The 26,126-nt window shown below is 34.3% G+C and overlaps 3 protein-coding genes across 4 annotated transcripts; 1 reads left to right on the top strand and 2 right to left on the bottom strand.

Annotated features, from left to right (window-relative positions):
* Positions 1 to 6,117: 6,117 nt before the first annotated feature.
* Positions 6,118 to 7,269, bottom strand: LOC133313237 (protein SRC2-like). Its single transcript, XM_061514579.1, has one exon. The coding sequence runs from the start codon at positions 7,163 to 7,165 to the stop codon at positions 6,269 to 6,271; it is 897 nt and encodes a 298-aa protein (XP_061370563.1). The 5' UTR covers positions 7,166 to 7,269; the 3' UTR covers positions 6,118 to 6,268.
* A 9,800-nt stretch (positions 7,270 to 17,069) lies between these two features.
* LOC133313240 (mitochondrial thiamine diphosphate carrier 2-like) lies at positions 17,070 to 21,925 on the top strand. 2 transcript variants are annotated; one of them, XM_061514586.1, is made up of 8 exons: positions 17,070 to 17,208; positions 17,410 to 17,565; positions 18,487 to 18,603; positions 18,842 to 18,953; positions 19,378 to 19,505; positions 20,098 to 20,250; positions 21,393 to 21,533; positions 21,681 to 21,925. In XM_061514586.1, exons 2-8 carry the CDS (start codon positions 17,443 to 17,445, stop codon positions 21,897 to 21,899), a joined length of 993 nt encoding a protein of 330 aa, XP_061370570.1. In that variant the 5' UTR covers positions 17,070 to 17,208; positions 17,410 to 17,442; the 3' UTR covers positions 21,900 to 21,925. The 2 variants fall into 2 exon arrangements, with proteins under 2 accessions (XP_061370570.1, XP_061370569.1); XM_061514585.1 differs by having other exon boundaries at positions 17,087 to 17,208; positions 17,371 to 17,565.
* Positions 21,926 to 22,602: 677 nt separating this feature from the next.
* On the bottom strand, positions 22,603 to 25,455 carry LOC133313241 (uncharacterized). Its single transcript, XM_061514587.1, has 3 exons — positions 25,086 to 25,455; positions 24,138 to 24,262; positions 22,603 to 23,338 (listed from the first exon to the last, which is right to left on the bottom strand). The coding sequence occupies exons 1-3, from the start codon at positions 25,255 to 25,257 to the stop codon at positions 23,048 to 23,050; spliced, it is 588 nt and encodes a 195-aa protein (XP_061370571.1). The 5' UTR covers positions 25,258 to 25,455; the 3' UTR covers positions 22,603 to 23,047.
* Positions 25,456 to 26,126: the final 671 nt, after the last annotated feature.

Raw genomic sequence — 26,126 nt, 5'->3', positions numbered from 1 at the left:
ATACTCAAGAGGGGGTGAATTGAGTTTTATAAAATCTTTTCGTAAAGTGCCTCTTTTGATATTTTAAAGAGTGATTCTTCACGAAAAGGATTTATCAAGGAAAAATCTAAGTGTAAGAACAAGTGTGTGATAAATAAAGTAAGCTAGCGAATAAATAAACACATACCATTGCCCTAAGTAAGTCATCACAGCAGATGCATGACTTAACTTAGTAAAAACTCACAAATCCAGAAACGCCATCCAAGAAAACCATGTTCGCCCTTCTTTGCACTAACCAAAAACATATATAACAAGAGACAACTCAAAATCGTATCCTGTGATATTATTTTCCATGGCTAAGCCGGAAGTACCCCAACCAAATACATAGATGAAGATGTAAAACACCCCATTGTGGATGAATAAAGGCACAAATAATATGCACACAATAACTTTAACCTTGCTCTGAGATGTAAATAAAGCATAGGCTAATTTAGTTAAGTTATAAGGCTTTTCAAGATAGCAGCAGTAACACATACGGATGAGATGTAAATAAAGCCCAAAAATCACGAACCAATCTACAACAACACTAAAGAAGGAAAACACGGAAGAAATAACTGACAGGTCTTCCTCGACCATGGTTATTTTTAAACCAGTCGTGACAACATAAAGCACAACACCATCCTTGCCATGCTTGAAAAGGATAAAAACAAGATCAATTGATAGACTCACAAACATAGAAGCTCCATCATTCTGATCCTATATGATCCAACTATTGAAGTTTTTGATCCTATTAATATAGCTCTGCATATGAATATTTAAAAAAAAACTGTCTATGCTCAGTAGACGAACTTCAAACATTTAGCAAGAATAAAAAAATCAATGTGAAATCAAATCCGCCAAAATGCTATTTCCCTAATTGTTTCCTTAAGTTGTTATCTATTTGAAACGATAAAAGTGTAGAATTGAAGTCCTCAATTAAAGCTAGTGCTGATGGTGAGATGGCAAGGAAAATGACAATTAGCCACTCAAAAGTAATTTCTTGAAGCATTGGAACTAATGTAAAGTTTATTTCACTAGTAGTTCCCTCTTCCGGTTCCTATACCAAATGGTATGAGTAATTCCCCCTTATGTTAAAAGGTTGAGCAGTGGTAACCAATAATGCATAGTGGAAAAACTTCAAGGTCAGGGATTCTATTAAAATGAGTAGCGGCTGAACACTGGTATGATGACACAACTTGTATGCATCTGTAGAATTTGCCAACTTGCTCAAGGTACAAACTGTTGGATAAGTGGCTTCAATACTCAAGAGGGGGTGAATTGAGTTTTATAAAATCTTTTCGTAAAGTGCCTCCTTTGATATTTTAAAGAGTGATTCTTCAAGAAAATGATTTAACAAGGAAAAGTCTAAGCGTAAGAACAAGTGTGTGATCAATAAAGTAAGCTAGCGAATAAATAAACACTTTCAAGAAATCAAGCGGAGGTGTTTAACAATGGCTAAGTGCTCTTAAAGTACAGATTATACAAGTTGAAGAACTATGGGTGTTGACATTTTCTCAAGAACAAAGATCAAAGAGTATTTTAGATCAAGATGAATGACAATAAGCAAATGATGTGATTTAAATCAAGAATGATGATCAAGAAGAGTTGTTAAATCAATAGAACAATAATCCCTATTTATAGAGGGCCCCCATGAGAGTTTATACAACCATTTTCGCAAAACTAGCCATTTATAGCCATTATTTTCGTCCTCTGGTGCAAGAGGGAATCGATTTCTTTGCTGTGAGAATCGATTCCCAACTTTTCCAGAGAGTGGGATTCAATTCCCATTGAGTGAGAATCGATTCCCAACCTGTTGGAAAGGTTCGAAATACGTTCATAAGCTTTCTTCTTTATTTTAAATTCCTTTCAAACATGTTCAATTACTTGATTGAATCTTGAAAACATATTTTTATAAATATGTGATGCTAGAAATCCTTTTTGTTATCAAATGATGATTTAATGCATGTACTTTAACAGAAATATTTTGAGCTTACTTATGCAAGAAGTTAATTACCCTCACAATTAATTTTATGTCCTAAAGTATATTACTTGATAATTCTTGGATTTAGATTCTTCTTTTGAGGCTTGAATCTCGATGAACTTCATGAATGTTAGATGATTATTTTTTTTTATTGTTGCAACTTGAGGCCTTCTTTCATGCTTTGTTTGTTATCATCAAAATCCTTTAATCTTTTCATTCTGCATTGGTTCCACATAAACACCATTGAAGATCCCCTTGTAAAGAGAATCAAGAGCTATCCATATGCTATCACTACCAGAACAAAAAAAGTCATTATATGCCTGGGAGAAGATATCTAAAACAATTACTAAGTTTATAGAACCAATGCCACCGAAGGAATTCGCAGCTGCCGAGTGAGCATTCAGAACCCACCTAATTGCATGTAAAGTTGATGCCCAAGCTCTAGTTGTACCAGGGGTCACTGTACAGAGGAAGTAACCCAGTTTATGAAGTTTCCCAATATAACTGCAACAACCATCATAATATGGGAGTCCATTTGAATACATCAGATAAACTACACTCATAATATTTTCCTCAAGTAATTGTTTTGCCCTCAACCGATTGGTTGGTAATGCAAAAGAAACACAACAGCCCTTATGCCGAAACCGCCAAGAAGGAAGAGCTGAAAATATGTTGAATTTGTTGCCACTCATAAAACAACAGAGAAATGATAGAATGCCTAAGAAAAGGTAAAATTTAAGATAAATGTGTTGCACTATGTGATTCATGGAGTCTGGAAAGTAAATGCAAGTAATCTGAAGTAAGCGTCTCCCCATTTTCAAAGGGACCACACCTCGTTCATGCCTTACATCGAACATCATGCACACTAAATTAAAAAATGCACAGATATTCAATAGTGCTTGGGGTTGAGCCAGTGCATGCAAGTGAGGAATATTGAATCCCGAAGGATCACCGTCAAGCCATGGAGGGCCAGTGGAATCAAAGTCAAACCCCACCTAAAAGAGAAGAGTAAATGGAAAATGTACTACAGTGGATCGTTCACCTGATTTATGGAACATCATTGTTTCTGGTAGAGGGATAGCTCCTCCAGATGTGGACTTCTGGCAAAGAGTGATGGCATTGTCAATTACTGGAGAAGTCAATGAAGACAGTGCTGTCGCATAGAGCAATGAGGCTTCGATCTCTGGATCTGCATCGACATCAACACAAACAACTTGTTCCAAAGGAGATGCATCTGCAAATTCATGAAACATCTCTCGATTGTTCAATGATTCAACAATCGGTTGTTCCACCTCTGTTCGATGCACCTCTTTCTGGTCTATTGTCTCGGATTAACGAATAGTTAGCTTCAACCAAAACTTGCGAAAAGCCTATTGAATTTTGATAGCCACTTTTGCTTCATGCAGCTCATGAATCAATTGCTGAAGCAGGCATGTCACGTTCTCACATTTGGTGGTCACGACTGCCAAACCAAATTTCATCTCCGCAAAAATAGAGTGAACTGATTGTTAGTGAGCGTCATTGATGGAGATAGGTGTCATGGAGTTTGAGATCAAGGATGAAAACATGATGAAAATGACTCAACGAAAGTATCAATTGTTAAAAAAGAAAAATGAACAGAAACAAAAACATGAAAAATACCTCTCTTCGAGGAAGAGTACCTCCTAAACCAAACAAAGATTCAACTATTTCCTTTTTTATTAATAGTGAAATCAAGACCTTTTATACAGCCAAGGCTCCTATTAGTAACAGAAAGGAAAATAAAAACGCATACAGCAGCACCCAAAGGAATCTAATAACATATCTTGATAACTGAAAGCAATATGCAAAAGCAATACACAAAGGCATACTAACATAACCACCCAAACAAACATGTAAAATTTTCCCTCACAGCTCTCGCATTTAATGCTTATAACACAAATTGGGCTGGATTTTGTTCCTCTTGATCCCTTTGATTTACCGGCCCACGTGTATTATATAGTCAATATCAACACAATACAAATTTAAAATTAAGTTAAAATCTTCAACATGAACACAACTTACTTATTTTGCGGATTGACACGAGACAATACGAATAACACACAACCTCAAAATGTATTGTTTATTATGCATGTTGACACTACACGACATAACACAAATAATCTGTGAACAACAAAATGTGTTGCTTATTATGTGAGCTGACATGATATGATAGACACGAATGTTGGATTTTTGGGTTTAAATTCCATGGGTTATGAATGAAAAGTTTGATCTAAAAAAGTGTATTTTTTCATGTGGAACGTATGTGTCTTTTCGTGTCGAACGGACGTACTTTTTCGTTGACAAAGAGGTGTCTTTTAAACGTGACCTTACATTTTCTATAAATATATAGAGAGTTAGAGTTTTGGTTAAGTTTTTCTTTCTTCCATTTGCATTCCATTACTCTAGTGTGATTCCTCAAACATTCAGTTGTGTTTGTTAAGACTCTTGATTGATAGTGTCATCATTCTTGGGACGCAATCTATTATCATGGGAGACAATTGTTCATCAACATGCGACATCCGTAGAGGGAACAAATTGTCTTAAGAAGACAACAACTATTGGGCTCAAATTTATTACATATTGACATCTCTTTCATATATCTGTAAGTTCATTCCTTATTTTTAATGCACCTTAATTGTAGATTTAATTATAGCATCTTCGTTGCATGGATTCAAATCTTTTAGTGATTATTCACCCACTGTCTTCTACAATAACGGATAACTTATTTACAATACGTCACGAATAACTTGTCAAAAGCCGAATAAGAGAAAACTCAATTTTTTTTACCTCCAAGATGTTGGGACATTGACCATTGTGCCACCCCTTTAATAAAAATTTACTTGATTGCCACGTCTGGATATTTTTTTGCCAAAATGCCACGTCACAATCTCGCTGGTCTGACAAGCGGGAATGGGTTGGACACGTGTCAGCGTCTGAATGGTCAACCATTATCGCTGGACTGCCCAGCTAGAATGACAGAATGCTGACACGTGGTAAAAGTACAGACATCCAGAGAATGCCTGTACTTTTGCCACGTGTCAGCATTCTGTCATTCTAGCTGGGCAGCCTAGCGAGAATGGTTGACCATTCAGACGCTGACACGTGTCCATCTCATTCCCGCTTGTCAGACTAGCGAGATTGTGACGTGACATTTTGGCAAAAAAATATCCAGACGTGACAATCAGGTAAATTTTTGCCCAAAAAGTGACAATATGGTCATTGTCCCCAAGATGTTAATCATATGGAATGATGGAGCTCTGCTTGTCATTGGCATTTTTGCTATCTTAGTTCAACTAAACCATCATTAATTTTTTAAAGAATTTAATGTTTTTCGATCAAGATAATAATTAATATAACCTCAAAATAAATTAAAATTAAATTATTATTTTTTCAAATCGAAAAAGACATCATTTTGACTCTCTAGAGATAAATTATCTCATCAAATAATGGTAGCTCAGTTGACGCATAAGAGTGAGAGCATCTGTTCAATCCTCCACATTACCATCTATGAGAGAGAAATTTAAAGCGTTAATCCTAAACTCACCCCGAATCGAACTAATCAGGAAACGATGAACCGATAAAATATTTTTAAAAAAATAAATAAATTGTCTTCAAATACTAAAGAAACATTAAACCTTTTTTTTAAATCTAAAAAAATGGACAAAAGAAAATTTTTGCCATGCAGCTTCATCCTCATCTTAGCATAAAATGCACTAGCTAATATGTTACTCCCATGAAAGCGAGTAGAACAAGAGAGGTTCTAACTTTCAACTTAGAGTAAATACTCTTTTCGGTTTCAAATTTTACGATACCCGCTATAGTCCCTAACAAATAAAAAAGCTATTTGTGGTTCCTAAAAAATTTAAAGTGAATCCATTTAGTCCTTTTGAGGGACTAATATAAATTTTTTTAAATTTATGAGGGACCACGATTTCAACTAAATAGATCTATTTTGAATTTTTTAAGAATCACAAATAACCTTTTTATTTGTTAGGAACTAAAATGGACATCATAAAATTTATCGAGAACCGAAAAGGATATTTACTATTTAAATTATAAAGAAATCACAAAGAGAGCATGAAGACATGTCACACGGATGCATGTTATATATCATATCAGATAAATATACAGTCAGGTTAACTTCAACAAAACCAAAAGGCAACCTCATAGAACATCATTAATTCATTATACAGCCCCAACAAAAAAAAAAAAGTGAAATCCGAAAAACAAGATAATTCTTTTAGAAAATTAAAAATCAAATCCAGCATCATCAAAGCCAGCATCGTAACCAGCATCATAAGAAGCAGCATCAGATACCATGTCCCCAATCAACATTCCACCCAATGCACCTCCAAGCAACCCTGCTCCCAACCCCATTCCAAACTTGTTCTTCTTAGGTTTCTGACCCGCTGCATGCCCGTAACCCGGTTGTTGCGGATACCCATAACCCGGTTGTTGCGGATAACCATAACCCGATTGTTGCGGATACCCATAACCCGGTTGTTGCGGGTACCCGTAACCATAACCCGATTGTGCCTGCGGATAACCACCATACGCCTGCGGTGGCGGCGGGTAGCCATGTCCAGCGGCGTATTGTGGCGGCGGCGGAGGATACGACGCCCCATACGGCACCGAGCTACTCCCCGCTGCTGCCGCCCCCGGCGGAGGATAAGCCATCACCGGCTCCTGCTTCTTCACCGCCGATTTCGTCGCCGGAGCGGCGACTTGTTCACCGAACTTGTAGGAGAAATTAAACGAGCCCTGGGTCTTCCCGGAGGGTTTCCTCACCTGGTAACTAACTTGCCGGAAGGAGTTGCCGTCGCCGGGATTGTCGAGAAGTTCCTTGAGAGGGACGTGGACGGTGCCGATGACGGTGTCGCCGGCGAGGGTGCGGTCGGACATGAGCTTGACCTCGAGGGATAACCGGTTCTGATGCACCAGCGATTCGTTAACGGAGAATTTAACGGTGAAGTTCCACGTGGGGTTGGTGCCGCCGTCTTTGTGAACATGGGTGGTGGCACTCTGAGGGTGGAGCGTGTCGCCGGAGAGATAAACGACGGCGTATGCGTCCATCTTGGAGAAAAGATTAACATCTTTGAGGTCTTTAGCGGATATGATGTTGAGTTCTAAGGTCCTGTATTCCATGGTTATGGAGCAAGGGAGGAAATAGAAACAGAGTACGATATTTGAGAGATTTTGTTGGGTTTGGTGTTTTTGTTGGAGGTAAAGGTGGCAACTGAAATTAACATTTATAATGAAGTTATGTTAGTTTGAGAATTATAGGGAAAACAAGATATTTATGAATCTTCCAGGTCGGTACTGTTTATTATTGACGCGTATCTTCTGTATTACTATTTTTACTTTTAGTTATCGTTTTCTTTTCTTGCCCTGTCCCATTTTCCAAAGGTGGTTCTGTTTTTTTTTTTCTAATTATTATTAATGTTAAGTACCTTTTCCTCCTCATCAATGTCTAATTTTCTTAAAAAAAATTCGATTCATAATTTGTACAAATTTAAATTCATATTAATTTTTTTAAGAAATTAATATGGATTTTCTTTGAATTTCAGATAAATCACAATTTATTTATTTAAAAAATAAAATAAAATTGCCTATAATTTTTGTCGGGGATTTAAAAGATAATTTATTGAAAAAACAAGTATCATGTTATAGGACAATTCTCTTGTCATGTTATAGAGACAATAAGTGTGGGATCCATCGTATTTAAAATAAAAAGAAAAAATACAGCACAAATATCAATATATATGTAGGAAACTTTACATTTATCATGCAATATGACAAATGCAAAATTCTAATTTATTATTAGTATTTGAAAATTATGAATATAATGTTAATGGATAAAATCAACATATACAATAATAAGGACAGAGAAAGTGAAGGAAGGATTGAGAAAACAAAACTGATTGATCCCACTAGTTTATTGTGTCCGCTCGAAACTTTTTTTTATGTAATATTATATAGACGAAGGTTATACTTAATATATATTTTTTATAATAACTTACAATTATATCTTAATACTGTTGATTTTTATCAATCAATGATTATTATTTTTATAAATTAAATTCATTAATTAATTATTAATTTACAATAAGTGATAATCGTTGATTGGCAGAAATCAACGATATTAAGATATAATTCTAAGAGATTGTAAAAAAAAAGTTGTAAGTATAATCTTCCTCTATTATATAATTCTCTTATTATTTATGCTTTATCATTAAGATATTCTGTAAAACTTGATGCACCCTGAAGTCATTTTATATAATTAAAATTGTTTGGTTAACGTGAAAGAATAATTAATGCGAAACTTAATTATGTAGCTGTAGAAAGGAAAGGAAATTGTTCCATTCCGATGAAATTCTCAAACACGAATTGCACTTCACTAAGACACGCGTAATGTGCATGTATCATGTCGACGCATTTCTATCCGGGCCACGGTTTGGACACGGCACCAATTTGCATGTTCGAGAATTTTTGAACGCAAATCAATGAAGCATATTGAAAACTGATTTTTTTTCTTTTTTTTTCTTTTCTGCAAAGTATATGAAAAGTGGGAAAGTTGAGTTATTGGGATCCTTATAGACTAAAACATTTCATGGAATGGAAACAACTTACACCAAGAAAGGTGGCATTGGCCTCAGATGCTTTGTACTCATTATCGGTTTTATACTTTTATTTTGATCACCTTTTTTTTCTAGGCATAATTACATTTATACCATGCATTCACATAGTTTGTTCTATGTACAGCTGAAAAGTGGTCTGTTCTGCTGGGTCAAAAGGATTTAATAATTTTTGGTGTCATTTGAAGATTGTTATTAACTTATTATTATTGGTTTACCAAATGAGTTTGTTTTTTATGCCGTTACTCCAGATAAGTTATCTGCAATAAGCTCAATACGACGTTGTTTTAGAACGGAAATTATGGTAGTTTTATAATTTTAATTTATTTCAGGATTTTTGGGAATAAATGTAGATAACTTATCTGCAGTAACTGCAGAAACATTTTTCCCTCACCAAATTTGCAGTGCAGTTTCCAAATTCAACTTGAGATATTTGGAAAATGTGTATGAGCAATGCTTAATTATGATTTATGAATGTGTTCCTTATTTACTATGTATGTTTTCTTCTGTAAATCGGGCCTTCGGGCTTATAAATTTCTTCTATAATTTAGGTCCTGCACTATTGGGCCAGAGATTTTGGGCAACATTCCATAAAGCCTAGTAGAATTGGGTTAAGCATCCCTTAATCTACCCTTACAATGTCCCATACTGTATGGATTTTACTGAATGGACCAAGTTTGGAAGTGGTGTTTAGACCCCAAAACAATGTTGGGACGAGTCAAGTTTTTATTTAAAATACATTAATAAAATATTGTCAACCAAACTCTGCACATGTACTTGTTTATATTACTGGATATTTTAGTTTTGAGGGTTTAGTTTTTTTGTGCGTGTGTTAATATATGTAAATATAAAGGTCTAGTGCAGTACATTCGTACTGTGAGATAATCTTGTTAATCCTAAAGTTATCTCTTGTTGAGTGATATTGATCCCACTATTTACGATAATGCACTAGAAGATATTTTTTAATCAAGTGTTGGTCAAAACTATGAACCATGAGGTGGAATATTTGTATTTCAACTCTGTTTGGTCTCTAGTAAATGTATCAAGAGGGGTAAGACCTACTAGGTGTATGCAGTGGAGGACCCAAAAAATTGTATTCGTGTGTGCATATTTAGTGGTGGGTCCGCCGTTGCATATAGCTCTAAACACTGGTGGTAGGAATGACAAGGAGCATGCCTTGGCCTCAGAAACAAGGGTTGAAACATTGAACATGTTGCAACAAGATACAGATGAGAGACTGGAGAGGAGTTCATCCAATTTGTCATCAGTGGATGTATCCTCTGATGCTGAGAGTCCAGTAAATGGTCAAACTTCTATGGCAAGCACCTCAAATCATATTTCAGTGACAGCTCAAAAGCAAGTTATTTCCCCAAATGCTGATCCTTCTTACCTCTCTTGGAGGAAATTTCTTCCTTGTTTCTTTTAAGTACTTTAAATTATTTGTTTGTAACAAGAACCAAGCGAAGGAAAAATCGAGCTATATTCTAGAAAATTAATGTCTGCAATTGCAGACATAAGAACATATGTAGGTCCGCCGTTGGGTGTATGTGGACCTATAAGACAAAGAGATAATAGACAGGAAGGTGAAAACCTTCAAAACTAGTTTGGAGGCAAAACATCACACCTTATAGAGGTTGTAGATTAAGAGAAATTTTTTGGCCCGATGCAATGCTAGAGTCTATCTAGATTCTGTTAATTACTGCTACAAGTCTCAACTATGAGATTTTATTTAGGAGATGGATGTCAGAATAATCTTTCTGAATAAAAAAGGTTTATAGCTAATGGGTAGGAACACAAGGTATGCAAGTTGTGAAAGTCCATTTCATGGACTTAAGTAAGCATCCAGATCATGGAACATCAGTTTTGATAAGGTTTTCAAAAAAATTTACCTTGATTAATCGTGTGCATTTGTATGTAAAGGATCCAAGGGGAGGCAATAGCTTTTCTGGTACTTTATGTTGATGATATGCTCCTTATTGGAAACAACGTACATGTAATGTCGAGCATAAAGAATTGACTGAGTAAGCGTTTTGATATAAAAATTCTGGGGAAACCAATTATATTCTTTGTATAAAACTCTTACGTGACAAGAAGAATAAATTATTGGCATCACCTTAGGCTACTCACATTGACAAAACTCTTGTCAAAACATGGGGAATTCTAAAAGGGGAATCATAACTCTCAGACGTGGAATTCATCTTCCTAAGGAATAAACATCTAAAGCTCATGAACAGGAAGAATGCATGAGTAAGATATCTCATGCTTTGGCAATAAGTAGTCTCATGCATACCATGTTTGACGTTAAACCAGACATCTACTACAGTGGGAGTAGTAAGACATACCATTCTGATCATAAAGGAACACTGGATTGTTGTTAAGCATGTACTCAAGTATCTTCGAAGAATGAGAGATTATATGATGGTATATTTTAGTGGGAGTCTTGAAAAGCAGAGCTTTCACAAGTTCTATTTTTCAAGTGGATATTGACTCAAGAAAATTGACCTCGAGTTATGAGTTTTTCACTAAACTAAGACAACATTGGAGGTGGATCTTGCAGACCCAGTTACTAAGAGTTTACCTGAACTTGTATTTGAGGGGCATGTTAATTCTTTAGGTTTTAGGAGGATCCTAGACTTGCATTAGGCGAGTGAGAGATATTGTTTTCATTGTGCTTTTATAGTAAGACAATGAAACTATGTAATTTTACTAATGAGGTATTATTCATTATTTTGTGCACACAATTTACAAACATTAAGGTCTGGATCAATTGTGGAGTATATGATTATTTGGATACTTCATCGAGGACATGATCATTGGTTCTCACAACTGATGAATTAGTTCACAGATGTTAAATATAGTTAGGCACTTTATTGAGGCTGCAATATTTTATGAAATGATTTTGTCCAACTCATTGTAAAATATTTGTGTGAATTAACATTCACATTGAAAGGATCAAAGAGAGATTTGATTAAGGTTATTTTTTGTCATAAGGTATCAGATCTTCAGTTAATCATAATTATATAATTGCTCTTAATCCCGAGTTTATTATAAACAGGTAATTGAATACCTTTCATTCTATGATTTACCAACGGGTGAGGCCAGACCTATTGACGACCAATAACTCAGTATTTTGGGAGTGAAATTATTTGATTATCGGTATTTATGAGATAAACAACATGGAATTTGTAAGATATGTCCCATAGATATGTTTCGGTACTTGGATATTGAAGATATTGGCAAGTGCATGTAATCCATTAGAGAAACTATCATAGTCAAGGGAATAAATAATTGATTGAGTAACAGAAAACTAATCAATCAATTATTGACATTCTATAAAGGGGCAATGCATATTCGTTTTATACGTGTAATTAATCTCGGAGTTCAAGTTCGGACTTTTAGTAGAGTAACCCGAATTAAATAATCATTCGTTGATTATCTAGAGCCTTGATTAATAACAGCTAGTAGATCCCCAGACTAGCTCGAGATAAGGGATGAGACATTTTTAGTTGATGACTACTAGTGAGTTACATGGTCTTGGGTTTGGGCTCAAGTTTGTACTCAAGAGCAAGTGGGAGATTGTTGAGTTTTGCCCTTTCACTAAAGTCGAATTAGGCCTAGTGTGTAAGAAGAACCCAAGAAACCTAGAGCCCATTCAGTTTAGGGCTAGGATTCCTTGGAACCCATATATATTCTACACTTATAATAATCAGACTCCTGGTCTTTAATTTGTGGTTGCAGAGGCTGATGTAATGTCATTTTCTTGATAGTGAAATATTACCCACACACCTGCTCTATTCTCTCTTAAGAGATAGTATGGAAGCTCTGCGAGAAACTAGCCTCTACAAAGTGGTTGTTCATACTAGGATGCTAACCAGATCACATTGTGAAGGATCATCTCGATCTTCGCTGCTACAAGAGGTAAACATAAAACGATGATGATCCATTGCATTCCAAATCACAACGTTCTAAATGCTTTCGTAGATCCAATTGTGCCTACAAATTTCGGGATAGGATATTCTACCTATATTTTTTTCTTACTTACCACCCTCCAAAACTGTTATATCATAATCTCAAATAATATTTATCATTTCTTTCTTCTCTTAAAATTCTGATCTAACGGTATTTGAGAGTGATAAATAAAGTATGCAAATAAAAAAAGTAGGTAAAATAATCTATCGTGACAATTTTACTACTAACTTAAACATCCGGATGTTTTTATTTTTTTTCTCATTTACAAGTTCCTTTCTACCGTGGAACCGTCCTATTCTTGACCCTCCATCAACCTTTTAACGAGTTACAAAACTACCTCCCTTGCTACAGGAAAAAAGAAAATAACATGTCGTGGGAAATGCTAAAAAACGTGGCACCAAATAACTTGTGAACATACTAATCTATTGGAACTAGATTCACAGATTTCGAGAAATCCATGTCGCGCGAAACGCATTCCACGAGTAGCGTGCACCACATTAAAATGAAAAACAAAATGGAGGGCACTTGGAGGAACATATCTCATTTAAATCCACATATTTATTTTTATTTTTATCCGAGTCCCAATTTTTTTTTCTTTTTAAACAAATGTATCATTCAAAATTTGTTCAACTTGGAGACCCATGAATCCTGCGGCAAGGTACGTTTTTAGTCTAAAGGGCTCTTGCATGAAGGGGTGTGTTGAGATATATAGTTCCACATTGATTGAATGAGCAACTAATATGACCTTTATAAGAGTACTCCCACCCTTTGAGCTAACTTTTGGAGTGGTGTATCCCAAAATTCTTAACCGTAAGAGTTCCATACCCTCCTTCCTCTCGGCTCTTTCAAATAAAAGTCACTTAGTTTTGGTCAAATGATTGTAGATTCTCTTGGATATTATCATTTTCCTACGTGTCCATTACGCGTACACGATTTTTATAAATTGCCAATAGTATATTTTAGATTATGATTAATTTCACATGTAGATCTCTTCCATTTACAGTTTGAACTACTTGAAAAAAAATGCTAATATTTCCACAATGTGCGTGACATGCATAACCAACTATCAAACAGTTCTTTTAAAATAAATCACTTGAAGATAGCCAAGACTTTTTATATTCTAAAGGAACGTCCTTTTCTTTTTCTTTTCAAAGTTTTGTATGAGAGCAATTGTGTGCCCTGACGGCGGGCCAAATTGATAAAAGAAATAGTCTAACAATAATAAATAATTATATTAATATCACAATTCATTATATAATGTAAAATATGAATTTAATAACTAATAACATATTGCACAAACATCGAAGGCTCGTCTATTGCACAATTCTTTTTCTTTTCTAGTGTGATGCACATTTATGTTTCTTAAAAAAATAAATAATGATGAAAAATTCTTATTTGTATTATTTAATGAGAAAAATATTTGTCATTTTAAATGGTAGAAAGTTATGTCATTTTAGAGAGATACAGATACAGAAAATTTGAATTTTAAATTAAAAAAAACCACCCACTTACTCTCTCCCATGATTTCTATTTTTTTGTGTCTATCTCTCTCCTAAAATGACATAACTTATGTCATTTTAAATGACAAACACCCATCCACCAAAAAAATAAAAAAATGACAAACACCAAACCTTGAATTAATATAGGGGAATGATCTATTTATAATTTTTTTTTTTACAAATTTTTATAAATTATATTATCTATTCTCAGAAACGTAGAGTGTAACCGAGTGTACTTTTGAGAGTAAACTAAAAAGAAAAAATGGCAAGATAATTAATATATATATCAACGTAGAAAATAAAGAAAAAAATGTGGAAAACAAGACAAAGATTCTTTACAATGACACTGGAAACCGGATTCAAAAGAAGAATGCACCGTTCAAGGCCGAGGCAACATAACAAGATTACCTCGGACAAAAAAAAAAAAAAATTATTTGGAGTGGGGGCGCGATATATTTTGTTCCACCACAGAGAATTATTTGATTTTTTCATTTCAAACAATTTATACGATACATCAGAGGAATCTGGGATTTTATGATTTTCAAAAGTGGATTCAATTCTAAACAAAAATTTTGTAAATATAACTCTTCCCTTTAATATATATTACTTTAAATTTTTAATAATATTTTTAATAACATAATTATATATAGCGATACATATTAAATATATATCACATATTAATAACTTTTCTTGATTCAACAATTTTGAGAACTTAGGGTTTTTACTTCGTGAAATATTAACAAACACTCTTTTTAACACATTCTGTATTAAGAGGTAAATTTCATTAAATGACTTAGACATACTCTTTATTTAGCAAAACTTACCTAAAATTTACCTAAAAAAAGAATATATTGAAAAATATATAAAAGAATATACTTCGAAGATCTCTTTTTTCACTTATTGGTTATTGCTATGGGATGCAGCGATAGGTTGATGTTATTTCTCTCTCTTCTTTCCCAACCTCTCAAAGAGTCGTATATGCTATTGCTCGGTTTTTTTTTTTTTTCTCTTGTATTGGAGGTGTTTTTACTTAGAGTAAATATTTTTTTGGTCCTCAGCGAATTTTACGATATTCGCTTTAATTTCTAGCAAATAAAAAAGCTATTCGTGATTCCTAAAAAATTTAAAAGGAATTCATTTAGTTGAAATCGTGGTCCCTCACAAATTCAAAAAAAAAACTCATATTAATTCTTGAAAAAGACTAAAATGAGTCCATTTTGAATTTCTCAAGAATTACGAATAGTCTTTTTTATTTGTTAGGGACTAAAATAAACATCATAAAATTTGCTAACGAACGAAAAAAAATATTTACTCTTCTCTTTATGATGTGATTATTTTCAAGTGTGCTTTCTTCAAATTCTGGTGACGTGTAACCCTTCTCATGTTTTGTTTGGTTACTTTTTTCAAGTGTAACTATCTCCTCTCTTTTTTTTTGTTCTTTTTTCCCTCGAATATGCTGGTTTATAATAGATGCTTTTATTATATTTAATTTCTTATATAAAAGTTTATGAAGAATTGACTTTTTCATGGAACACTGCTGTGTCGATTTTCATAGCTACTAGTTTAATTAAAGGTTAATGAAATGATTGAATCATGCAAATAAGATCTTAAAATTTTCAGCGATGCCAATAAACTATTCAGCGATTGAAAGATATATAAAAATGATATTAAGGCAGTTAGATGTATAATTAAGTGCATTTCCACATTAGCTTATTTGTATTAACAAAAAAGTTTTGAGTCAAAAACTCTCAATTTTTTTAATTTTTTTTTTGTAAACTAAAACTCTCAAATATTTGGATCATATGCTCATGCATTAAAATATTTTCTACAAAAAACAAAGGAGATGATTTTCTTGATTATGGATTTAATCCTCACATCATACTAATGACATCCTACTTTGATATTTTTTTAGCATTAAAGGATCTAATACTATTGGAGGGTAACGTGATTTTCTATTGAGTATGATAGAATATGTTTGTTTTTAGGATGACTTCAATTAATAAATTCATTTTTTTTTCTTCTTAGGCAAATAATTTTTCTTATTACCAAAAATAACAAATCAGTCGTTACCAAAGAGAAAAAAAAAATTCTAACCTTGACTCTAAATATCATGTTTAGACTCTAAATACCAAAGAGAAACTATTGACCTTATGGTATAAATGGAAACCAAACAGAGTGTGAGACAAAGAAAAAGCAAAAGTTGGGGCATGTTTAAATTCTGATTTTCAAAAAGTTTTTTAATTTTTAAAAATAAAAATGAAAAAAATTATTTAATACGGCTCATTTTGTAAAAATAATTTTAAAATTATAATTATGTTTTAATTTTTAAAATCAAATTTAAAGAATATATCTGAGTTATATTTATTTTATATTGGAAAAAGTGTGTGTCATTTTAAAAGGATGTAACGTTATGTCATTTCAAGTGAGAGAAAGAGATAGATAAAAGAGGAGAGAGAGTGAACAAAAAAAAATAAAGATATGAATCCCACTTCTTTGTGAGAGTAAAATGACATAAATTGTGTCATTTGAAAAGATAAACATTTTTATCTTTTATATTTTGACTTTTAACTTTTAAAATAAAAAGTTACCTATTTTGTTAATTATTCCAAAAAAAAAAAAAACCAAAACAAGACAATCACACAGGAGAGCAGATCCTCTTATGTGGAAAAGTGATCATGTGGTCATGTTATTTGATCATAATCATTCATTTAAAAATTATACAATTTTCTCTCTCTCTTATATCATTATCAATAAATGGTTGTGATTAAATAACATGACCACATAATCACTTTTCACATAAGAGGATCCACCCCTTGATTTCATCCCTAGAATCTCTCTGTCCAAATATATTTCTTGTTTTTTTAAGGAAAAAACCAGGATATTCTATTTTAGTATTAAAAACTAAATAACTGTTGTCTGCCTCGGACTCTGCTAAATTCCTGCAAAGCCTCAGAGGGAAGAGGAGAGAAGTAGTCGCCTCAAATCTTGTCAATCAAAAAAGGCGGCAACAATAACAACTCTTTTCCCTTTCTCTCTCTAAAACTCCAATGTCTGTTCTCTTCTCCATTGCCTCCTTCCCCATCTGGTATTTTCCCCAAAGATTGCTGCTTTTTCTCTTTCACCCTATGCCCTTTGTGCTAATTCTCCTCACTTCTGCAAAATTTTATGAAAACCCTAAATTTTTCTTGTGCATTTATGAAGGGTTTCACCTTATTACGTTTGCTTTTTTTTTTTTTTTTGGGGGTAGTTGTGGAGTTTATTGCTATGTGTGAATTTTGCTTTGCAGGTTGTAGTTGGAAAGGGAAGGGTGTTATTGGCAATGGAGGAGGAGGAGCCAAGCCAGATGAAGAGGGCAATGATTGATGCCTCAGCTGGGGCTATTTCGGGTGGTATATCACGGACAGTTACATCACCCCTTGATGTTATTAAGATTAGGTTCCAGGTTTGTTTTTTATCATGATTGAGAATTTCAAATTGATCTCTGTGTTTTCTTCTTATTGCACTCCCACCACCATTTACGGGGTTTTTATTGTTATTTAAGGAAAGGTGGGGTTGTGTTGGATTCTGTATGCCAAAGATTTAAAAGTTCAAAAGACGGTATTGAATTGAGAATAAAAATATTTCTTTTTTTAGAAAAAGAAAAAAGAAAAATAAAATTTGCCTCCTCTAGCACTGTTGGATGATATAGAGTTTGATGAAAGTTTGGAAACTTCATTAAGAGTGACTGGTTACGGAATGGTTCCTCTCTCATGTCTCATTTAAGTGGATAAATTAATGTTGATGAGAGAGGAGAGAGGGAGCATTAAGATAGAGAGCTGATTTACTTGACATGATGGGGCTTACTTACAGTTTAACTTTCATTAATATTTTGAAGGAGTGTGGCTATCTAGCACTTGCTTGAATGCAATCTTGGATCTCACAATTTACACATTCTGGTGTCAAATATATGGGGTATGATGTGCATTGTCTGCTAGACTTCTGGAGATTCTGAATATAAAGCTAATTTTATTTTACATGTCTGGTTGGAAATAGGGTTACATGTCATTTTTTTCTTCTTTTCCACATACCCTTAGATGAAAGGGCCTATTGACTATTAAATTTTTTTATATTCATTCAGGGTGACCGAAAGGCTTTCAATTTACTTAATATATCAGGCATTTCTCGGTGATTGGCATCATATTACTTAAAAATCATGTGACTTCAGGATGCTTGCATTGACACAAGGGCTGTACTATGTGTGTTAATGTTTCCAAGTTTTGCATGAGATTTTGGGTTCTTGTGTTCATGGCTGTTCATTGTTGCCTGCTCCAATATCAAGGTGAGCAGTGAGCTGAAATAAACTGCTATTCACATTCATTGACAGGTTCAACTAGAGCCCACTTCTTCGTGGTCTTTAATACGCAAGGATTCGTCTACAACATCAAAATATACTGGCATAATTCAAGCAAGCAAAGATATTTTTAGAGAAGAAGGCATTCGGGTAGAATAACTCAGCTTCTATAATTAATTTTTAATTTTGCCCATACTTTACTTTCTCCCCATTAGTAATCTGGCGCTGATTCATATATCCCTTGAAAAGGTACCAATTGGCTGCCGCCTGTTGCTGACATTAGTATATGCATAGTGCTTGAATTCTTTAAAATGTCTTGTAGAAGTTTCCTGTCAACCCTTTTTCTGGGGAAAATGTGTATTACCCTTTTTTATTTGATATGTTACAGGGTTTTTGGAGGGGCAATGTGCCAGCTTTGCTCATGGTTATGCCATATACAGCTATACAATTTACTGTTTTACACAAGTTGAAGACTTTAGCCTCTGGTTCTTCCAAAACAGGTATCCCACTTTGTATTTCAATTGTTATTAAGTGGCCTAACATTTTAGCTTGATGAGCAAAGTGAATTTATGATTTATCTCCTAGGTGTACTATGTCTACTGAATTTTTTGTTGAGTCTGGTGGGGTTTCATCACAACATTATCAGCTATAACTTCAAATATGTAGATCTATGAGCTTTCCATATTCATTACAGTATAATGCTAAATTTACACTTCATTTTATTAAATTTTTTTTTTGGGTACAATTTACTAATTTATTTAATATGGAATTTAGGGGAGAATGGTGTCTGTAGTTAATGGGTGTATGTACTGTTTATATGGCAGGTCAAATCCTGTGTCCATGTGCGCTTTAGAGATATTAGTTACTAAGAAATTTCCTGTTTTATGTTTATTTTGTTTATCGCTTTGCTTTCTATTGCTGCAGAGAATCACATTAATTTGAGCCCTTATCTATCCTATATGAGTGGGGCTTTAGCTGGGTGTGCAGCTACTTTAGGGTCATATCCCTTTGATCTTCTCCGAACCATATTAGCTTCTCAGGGAGAACCAAAGGTATAAACATTATAAAAGGATCAAGGTTAAATAAGGTCTACATTTTTGTTTACCAAAAAAAAAAAAAAAAAGGTCTACATTCTGTCCTTTGTGCATGGAAGTTTTATATCAATGTTATGCTTTTGGTTAATTCTCTTTGCCAATTTTAGGGTGGGAGTGTTCACATTTGCTTCCTTCTTGTCTAATTAGTGGTGTTTCACATCAGAATTTGTCAGATATCATGTATGATTTTTAATGGCCTAGAAGCTAGGTTAAGCCCTAAAGTTTGCTGATCAAATGCCTATAGGGGCACCGCAACAGGGCTGTTTGTTGCAATGACATGAAAGGGGCGCCCAAAATCTGTTGCCAGGTTTTGAGCTTAACTGGTGACAGGGTTATATAATTATGATCCTTGCCTCAAATTAAGTGTTAGGTGGTACCTCATTAATTAGCTTTATTTGTGTTTTACCCTGCAAAGAGTTAAAGAAAAAAAAAACTCAACTCCTGGCTCTTGACAATATTAACTAACATTGAATGCATAGTCTGAGGCTGCTGTGGTTCTTGTGGAGTTAGTTTTGTAACTGTTCTATGCTAATACTTTTTCACCATTTAGGTTTATCCAAACATGAGGTCAGCATTCATTGATATTATCCAAACTCGTGGCTTCCAAGGCTTGTATGCTGGATTGTCACCAACACTAGTTGAGATTATACCTTATGCAGGACTACAATTCGGCACCTATGATACATTTAAACGTTGGACCATGGTAAAATTTCAGCCCTACTACTTAACATGTCATTCATCTTTAGTTGACATAATTAAGGCCGGCATACATAATTAAGGTGAACTGGTTGGCTCTCTTATATTCTGCATCACTGGTTATTCTAGCCTATTTTGCCTTGTGTCGTTCCATCATTTTGCAATCTTGAAGTTAAAAGATTATAGAAAAATTAGAATGACACAAGATGCTCCAGCAAGTTATTATCAATCCCTTTTGTTATGATGAGTTCTTGTTTGGTTACGAGGGTTGCTCTATGTGTGCTTCACTTGTTAAGTGCATGTTTGAATCTCCATTTCATTTTAGATTCTTACCCAATGTTAATAAAATCGGACCGGACCCGCGAACCGGCAAACTGATCATATAACCGGTCCTGTTGAAACAACGGACCGGCCATGCATCATAACCGGTGCGACCTGGCCAGTTTTTGTGAAAACCGGTGACTCGGCACGGTCCCAAAAAAAAAATTCCAATTTTTTTTTTCAAAAAACAATCATAATCGACATATTTGAGTATTTTTTGCTTATTGACTTACATAGGTTGTGTACCTACATCACTAATATTATCTCAATTATGCACTATTCAGAAAATTCTGATTTGATTTATAGTTAGAGATGTCATTTACTGAACCTGAAGTCCTATATCGCGATCATTATATTTTTGTTTGATCTTTTATTGGATAATAATGAGTGATTTATTATTTTTTATATTAAAATATTTGAAATTTTTATTAATTTTTTTAGATATTTGAGTATGTTTATAATTTTTTAATATAAATTGTAGAATTGTATATAATTACCGGGTATGCAATTCAATCAGTGACCCACTGATTGAACCAGTGACCCGTTACCTCGATCGGGTCAATGATCGGGTCGGTTTTAATAAGATTGTTCTTACCTGTTGCACAAGCTGCCATTCTGGATTTCTGGGCTTATGGACATGAACACTATTGGCTCTATATAAGCCTGTCATTATTTTTGCTCTAGCTATTTGCACTAACAAAGAAGCTATACAGCAGTTTGTATTAATTCTAAACTCGAGTCTGAGCAATTAATCATGTTCACCTTTTGGTTAGCAGTTCTCTGATACCTATTCTTCTGCTATGAATATAATAATTGGTAAAATTGTAGGCGTGGAACCGTGGTCAATATGCAAATACTGCCACAGAAGATAGCCTCTCTAGCTTTCAGCTTTTCCTGTGTGGGTTGGCATCAGGAACATGTGCCAAGCTTGTCTGTCATCCCCTTGATGTGGTCAAGAAAAGATTTCAGGTACATTTTAGAATGTTGAGAAAAGAAAAAAAGTAAACTTGTATTTTATTGGCTTCATACTGGTTAATTGATGGTGGTATAAGTTGTTATTCTGTCCATGACTTCATGTGGATATAGTCATTGAACCCCATTCTTTGTTTGCTGCAGATTGAAGGTCTACAAAGGCATCCAAGATATGGAGCTCGGGTTGAACATCGTGCATACAGAAACATGTTTGATGCCTTGAAACGGATATTAAAGGCGGAGGGTTGGGCTGGTCTATATAAGGGGATAGTCCCATCAACTGTTAAAGCTGCACCAGCTAGTGCTGTAACATTTGTTGCATATGAATTGACATCAGATTGGCTTGAGTCTCTTTTGACTTGATTTTTTACACTTCAGAGATGGGGGTGGGGAGAGATGAATTCTTTTTAATTTTTTTATCTCATTCTTTTTAACTTCAAAAATTAATTCCTTCATAATAGAAAGGCAGCACGAAGCAAATGATAAAGTTGATAAGATTCTATTTCTCTTTTAAGATGAAAAATAGATTAAGATAAAAGACAAGACCTATCACAGAGTAAGACCTATTTTCCTTTAATCTAAACGTTGAGCTTCAGCCGTTGAGGAATGAGGGTGTTATTCTTGTTAACGTGATTTTGAATTCCACATTTATGCCAAACGGTTCAAAATGGGTCTTTCTGTCCACTTTATGGGGGTTGGGATTTTGCATACACTGCAAATGCATTTAAAGTTCAACATGATTAATATTAGTTTTTATCTAGCTGTGAAGCTTTAGAGTCGGATAAATGATTAGCAAAGTACATGGATTAATTGGTAAGGGATTGTTTTGGTTTAATCAGTAATTTGAATTGTATAGGAAGAATTTTATCGCTTTTGTTATCTTGCCCAGCTCGATCAGATTAATCAATTAATTGATGAATTGATGTAAAAGAGTTCAGCAAAAGTAAGATAAATGGATTTGGTCATTGATAACTTCAAGATCTGCTTTATGCAAAGCTTCAATTTGTACTGATAAACTCAATCAGATACTTTAAGGACATAAATCTGCTATAAGAAATAAGGCCAAACGTCTGCAAATCTGAAAGAAATTACAGTGAATACAAAACATGCTATGTATTGCAAAGCAAATACTCAATTTGCTCCTGTTTTATTAGAGACAGAGACTTGAATAAAATGATTGTTGGTAATCATTGAAAATGAACAAACAAAAACTAAGTGTTGGGTTACAAAACCCTTATTGTAACCCACTCTCTCCAAAGTTAATTTCCATCACAAGGAGAAATTCAATTGTTGATATTAAGATGTCCTGACAAAATCCGTGGGCCGCACAAACACTTCTTAATATAGTCAATTACAAGTCAATAAAGACCCGAGGCCAGACTTTGATATTCCCTTTTCTGTTGAAGATAACTACTACATTTTTCAATGGGCTAGACTTCGTCCACACTTCAAATGTACTTAAAATATCCCTTTTTCAGACAGGAACCAGTTAGCAATGCTGATAATGCAATTTATCTCGTCGTTTTGTTCTTATCTTGATTGCTACCTTCTGGAGGTTGTGATAAGAATTGCAAGATCCTCTGAATCTGAACGACATCGACCTGGAATTTTTTAGCAATCTGATGAACATCCATGGGGCCATCGTGATCATCAGCCTTGCCTTCATGCAAGAGGATGACATGTCGCAACTGTGCTATATTTAAAGTTCCTGCAGGAACCGGTCTTTCCTCATATTTGCCAGACTCTGGTTTTGTATTTCGCAATTTTGGCATGGGCCTATTATACTTTTCAACCAGAGAGGCCTGTAACAATATTATCAAACTTTAAGATGAGCTTGTCTTGGTAAAATACACATTAAAAAGTAAAAAGCAAAACTTAGACCATTGAAATTTTGCTAGTCATTGTAGAGGACAGCATTCTTTAAACTAATGCATAATATAGAGGACTAATAATAGCATGTCTGGGAAAGTTCATTACCAGGGAAATAATCACTTTTTTCTCAAAAGCTCCCTCAGAAAGCCTCCAAAGAAGAAGTGTTTATTTCTCTAAAATAAGCTAATCAAAACATACACCAAGTGCATTGCAAAGATTAATCAAATTAGTTAGGTTCCCATGGCACCATCCTAGTAACATGAGTAAAGAATAACAGAAACCATAAATCCAGCATTGATGATGAAGAACAGCGAGACAGGGTAAGATTTCCAAAGGTTTATTAGTATGTAAACACAAAAGTATACAACAACAAAGTATTTTAAGCAAATGTCAATCCATAATATACAGTCAAAGGAAGAATTAGTTTGACAGATTTCATTTCATCTTACAGAAGACTAACAAGCCAATAAACAGAAATGGGATTTCCTCGGTCTTCAATGACAATAATATATTCTTCAAAGCCAGCATATAAAGATCAACATTTGATAGTACTGAATATTCAACTCTAATACAGTTTCACCGGAAAGGGTGAAGAACAGAACGATGTCAAATGTTAGAGTTACAGCATAAACATTGAAATAGATAAGGATATATTACTTACAAAATTATAACATTTATGTATGAAGTTCAACTCTACATAAGAAGTATAAGAAACTTCCATAAACTCACCTCACCCATCTCAGGTTTCCCCCCAGGCTTTGATGTAATTCTACCAACCATTTGACCAAGCATAGCATCAAATTTGGGATCTCTTTCTTCCAAGATGTTGTCAACATTAACTCTAGGTTGATCATCTTAAGCCCAGAACAATAAAAACACTATCAACCACAATGAACAATCATAGTAGCATTATAAAACCTCACACAAACACCAAAATTATAAGCAATATGTAGGCCTTTTGCGAACAGATACAAATTAAGATAAAGGGAATCTTCACGGATAAAGTAATACCTATAGCTAGTAAGACCACAAAATATAATGGTATGCTCAGTAGACAAGATGGAAAATAAGAATCGAAAATTAAGTGGAATGGAAGATTTTAATTTTGGCTAGGTTGCTGCTTGTTAGGGGGTGGAAATGGGTGAACAATTGAAAATTTACTTCCAGCTCCATTTCTTAATATTAAGGAGAAACTAAATTTTTTGAGGTAGGAGTGAAACTATGTTGCACTCCATTTTTCACCATCCCACAATTTGATTGCAACAAGCAATTTTATTTTTTTTCTTTTCCCCAAACTTTTCACTTACCCTCTTTTCTACTTATCCTATTTTCAGCTGAACCAAGCATGCCCTAAGGCAAGGATATCAATTCCTTTGTGGGTACAAAGATATGAATTCCAAAAGCAAAATTTTCAACTTAAATAATGATATTCACAAACCCCCCACATTGTTCTGGGCCTTATTTACGATTTCCCCAACATATCCCTTATTACCCACCTTGATTCCTGAGGCACCCACGAACGTTTTTGGTTTTCTAAGAACGAAATTATGTGAAAGGAGCAAAATTTCTTGCAATCTCGCATAACCCTAACCTCCCAGCCAAAAACCTTAAACCCAAGCGCGCACGCACACACACACACACACACAGAGAGAGAGAGAGAGAGAGAGAGAGACTTACCAGCGTCCCGTGCGTCTTGTTCGGCGGCCTTCGAGATCTCCGCCCCCATGTCGGCGGCAACATTCGGCGGAGGTCGTCGATCGACGGCGGTCTTTGTTTTAGACAAGTGTGAAGTGTCAACTTCGGATGCTGCTCGTATTCTTCCAGTTGCTCGACGAAATGCCTGACCCATCCTTGTCGTGTGGAAGCCAAACGCAGCCTTGTGATTCTTCTTCCTCACACACACTCCTTTTATAATGAAACAGTAATTGATTAATTGATTATAATTACTGTAAACCCCATTTTGAAAAGAGAACACTTTACAAAACCCTGTGGTTTGTTGCTGCAGAGGTTTTAGCGAGAACTTAGCATCAAAGTGACGTGCGCAGCCACAAACCACAGGTACAGGTGCCTCTCGTAAACAACGGAAAATTTAAGTATTAAGTTCCTTTAATATGAGCAAGTTAAAATGATTGCAACTAAAATAATTAATTATGGGATAAATTATTCTATCTATTCTTTTTTTCTGTCTATCATTCTAAAAGATCATTATATCAACAACTTAATTAACATTTATTTTTCCTTTTTTTTTAGATTATAATCTAACGATATTAGAGAATGGTAGACAAAGATAGAGAGAAAAAAAGTAGATAAAATAACTTATCTCATTAATTATATAAATATTGAAGTAAAAATAAGTGTTACGTGTGAAGACAAAATATATATTAACAATATTTTGTAATTACCAAGCACCAATATTTTTAGGAAATTGTTTATCTTTTTTACACTCACATGTATAAAAGAGAGGATAGAAAATAAAGAAAAAATATAAATAAATCTCACCACTTGCACATCTCAATTAATAAAAATGTGAGACATTATAAAATAAAATATAAACAGCATTAGATCTCTACTCCCTAGGGGCTCGTTTTCGTGTAGATCTCGTCCTCAGAGTGTGGTCCATGGCTTCATTGGATTTTGAATGATCTTTCATAGTTTATCACACATTTAATTAATTAATAGCAACTCTAGCGGTTGCTTCGCATCCAATTTATGTCTAGG

Source organism: Gastrolobium bilobum, unplaced genomic scaffold, assembly GCF_033153095.1.
Source record: "Gastrolobium bilobum isolate Gb01-03AN ecotype WA unplaced genomic scaffold, APGP_CSIRO_Gbil_v1 utg3862, whole genome shotgun sequence".
In the NCBI taxonomy this organism is placed as follows: Eukaryota; Viridiplantae; Streptophyta; class Magnoliopsida; order Fabales; family Fabaceae; genus Gastrolobium; species Gastrolobium bilobum.
The sequence above is the reverse complement of the archived record's forward strand: the minus strand, read 5'-3'. Positions and strand labels throughout refer to the sequence as shown.

Bases quoted from the DNA above. Each gene is read 5' to 3' on its own strand.
- LOC133313237 (XM_061514579.1), bottom strand. From the start codon at position 7,165: ATGGAATACAGGACCTTAGAACTCAACATCATATCCGCTAAAGACCTC.
- LOC133313240 (XM_061514586.1), top strand. From the start codon at position 17,443: ATGGAGGAGGAGGAGCCAAGCCAGATGAAGAGGGCAATGATTGATGCC. The intron at 19,506-20,097 runs GTATAAACATTA...TTCACCATTTAG, and splicing joins CTTCTCAGGGAGAACCAAAG to GTTTATCCAAACATGAGGTC. The intron at 21,534-21,680 runs GTACATTTTAGA...TGTTTGCTGCAG, and splicing joins TGGTCAAGAAAAGATTTCAG to ATTGAAGGTCTACAAAGGCA.
- LOC133313241 (XM_061514587.1), bottom strand. From the start codon at position 25,257: ATGGGTCAGGCATTTCGTCGAGCAACTGGAAGAATACGAGCAGCATCC. The intron at 24,263-25,085 runs GTAAGTCTCTCT...TCTGGGCTTAAG, and splicing joins ACAAGACGCACGGGACGCTG to ATGATCAACCTAGAGTTAAT. The intron at 23,339-24,137 runs GTGAGTTTATGG...ATATTGTTACAG, and splicing joins GGAAACCTGAGATGGGTGAG to GCCTCTCTGGTTGAAAAGTA.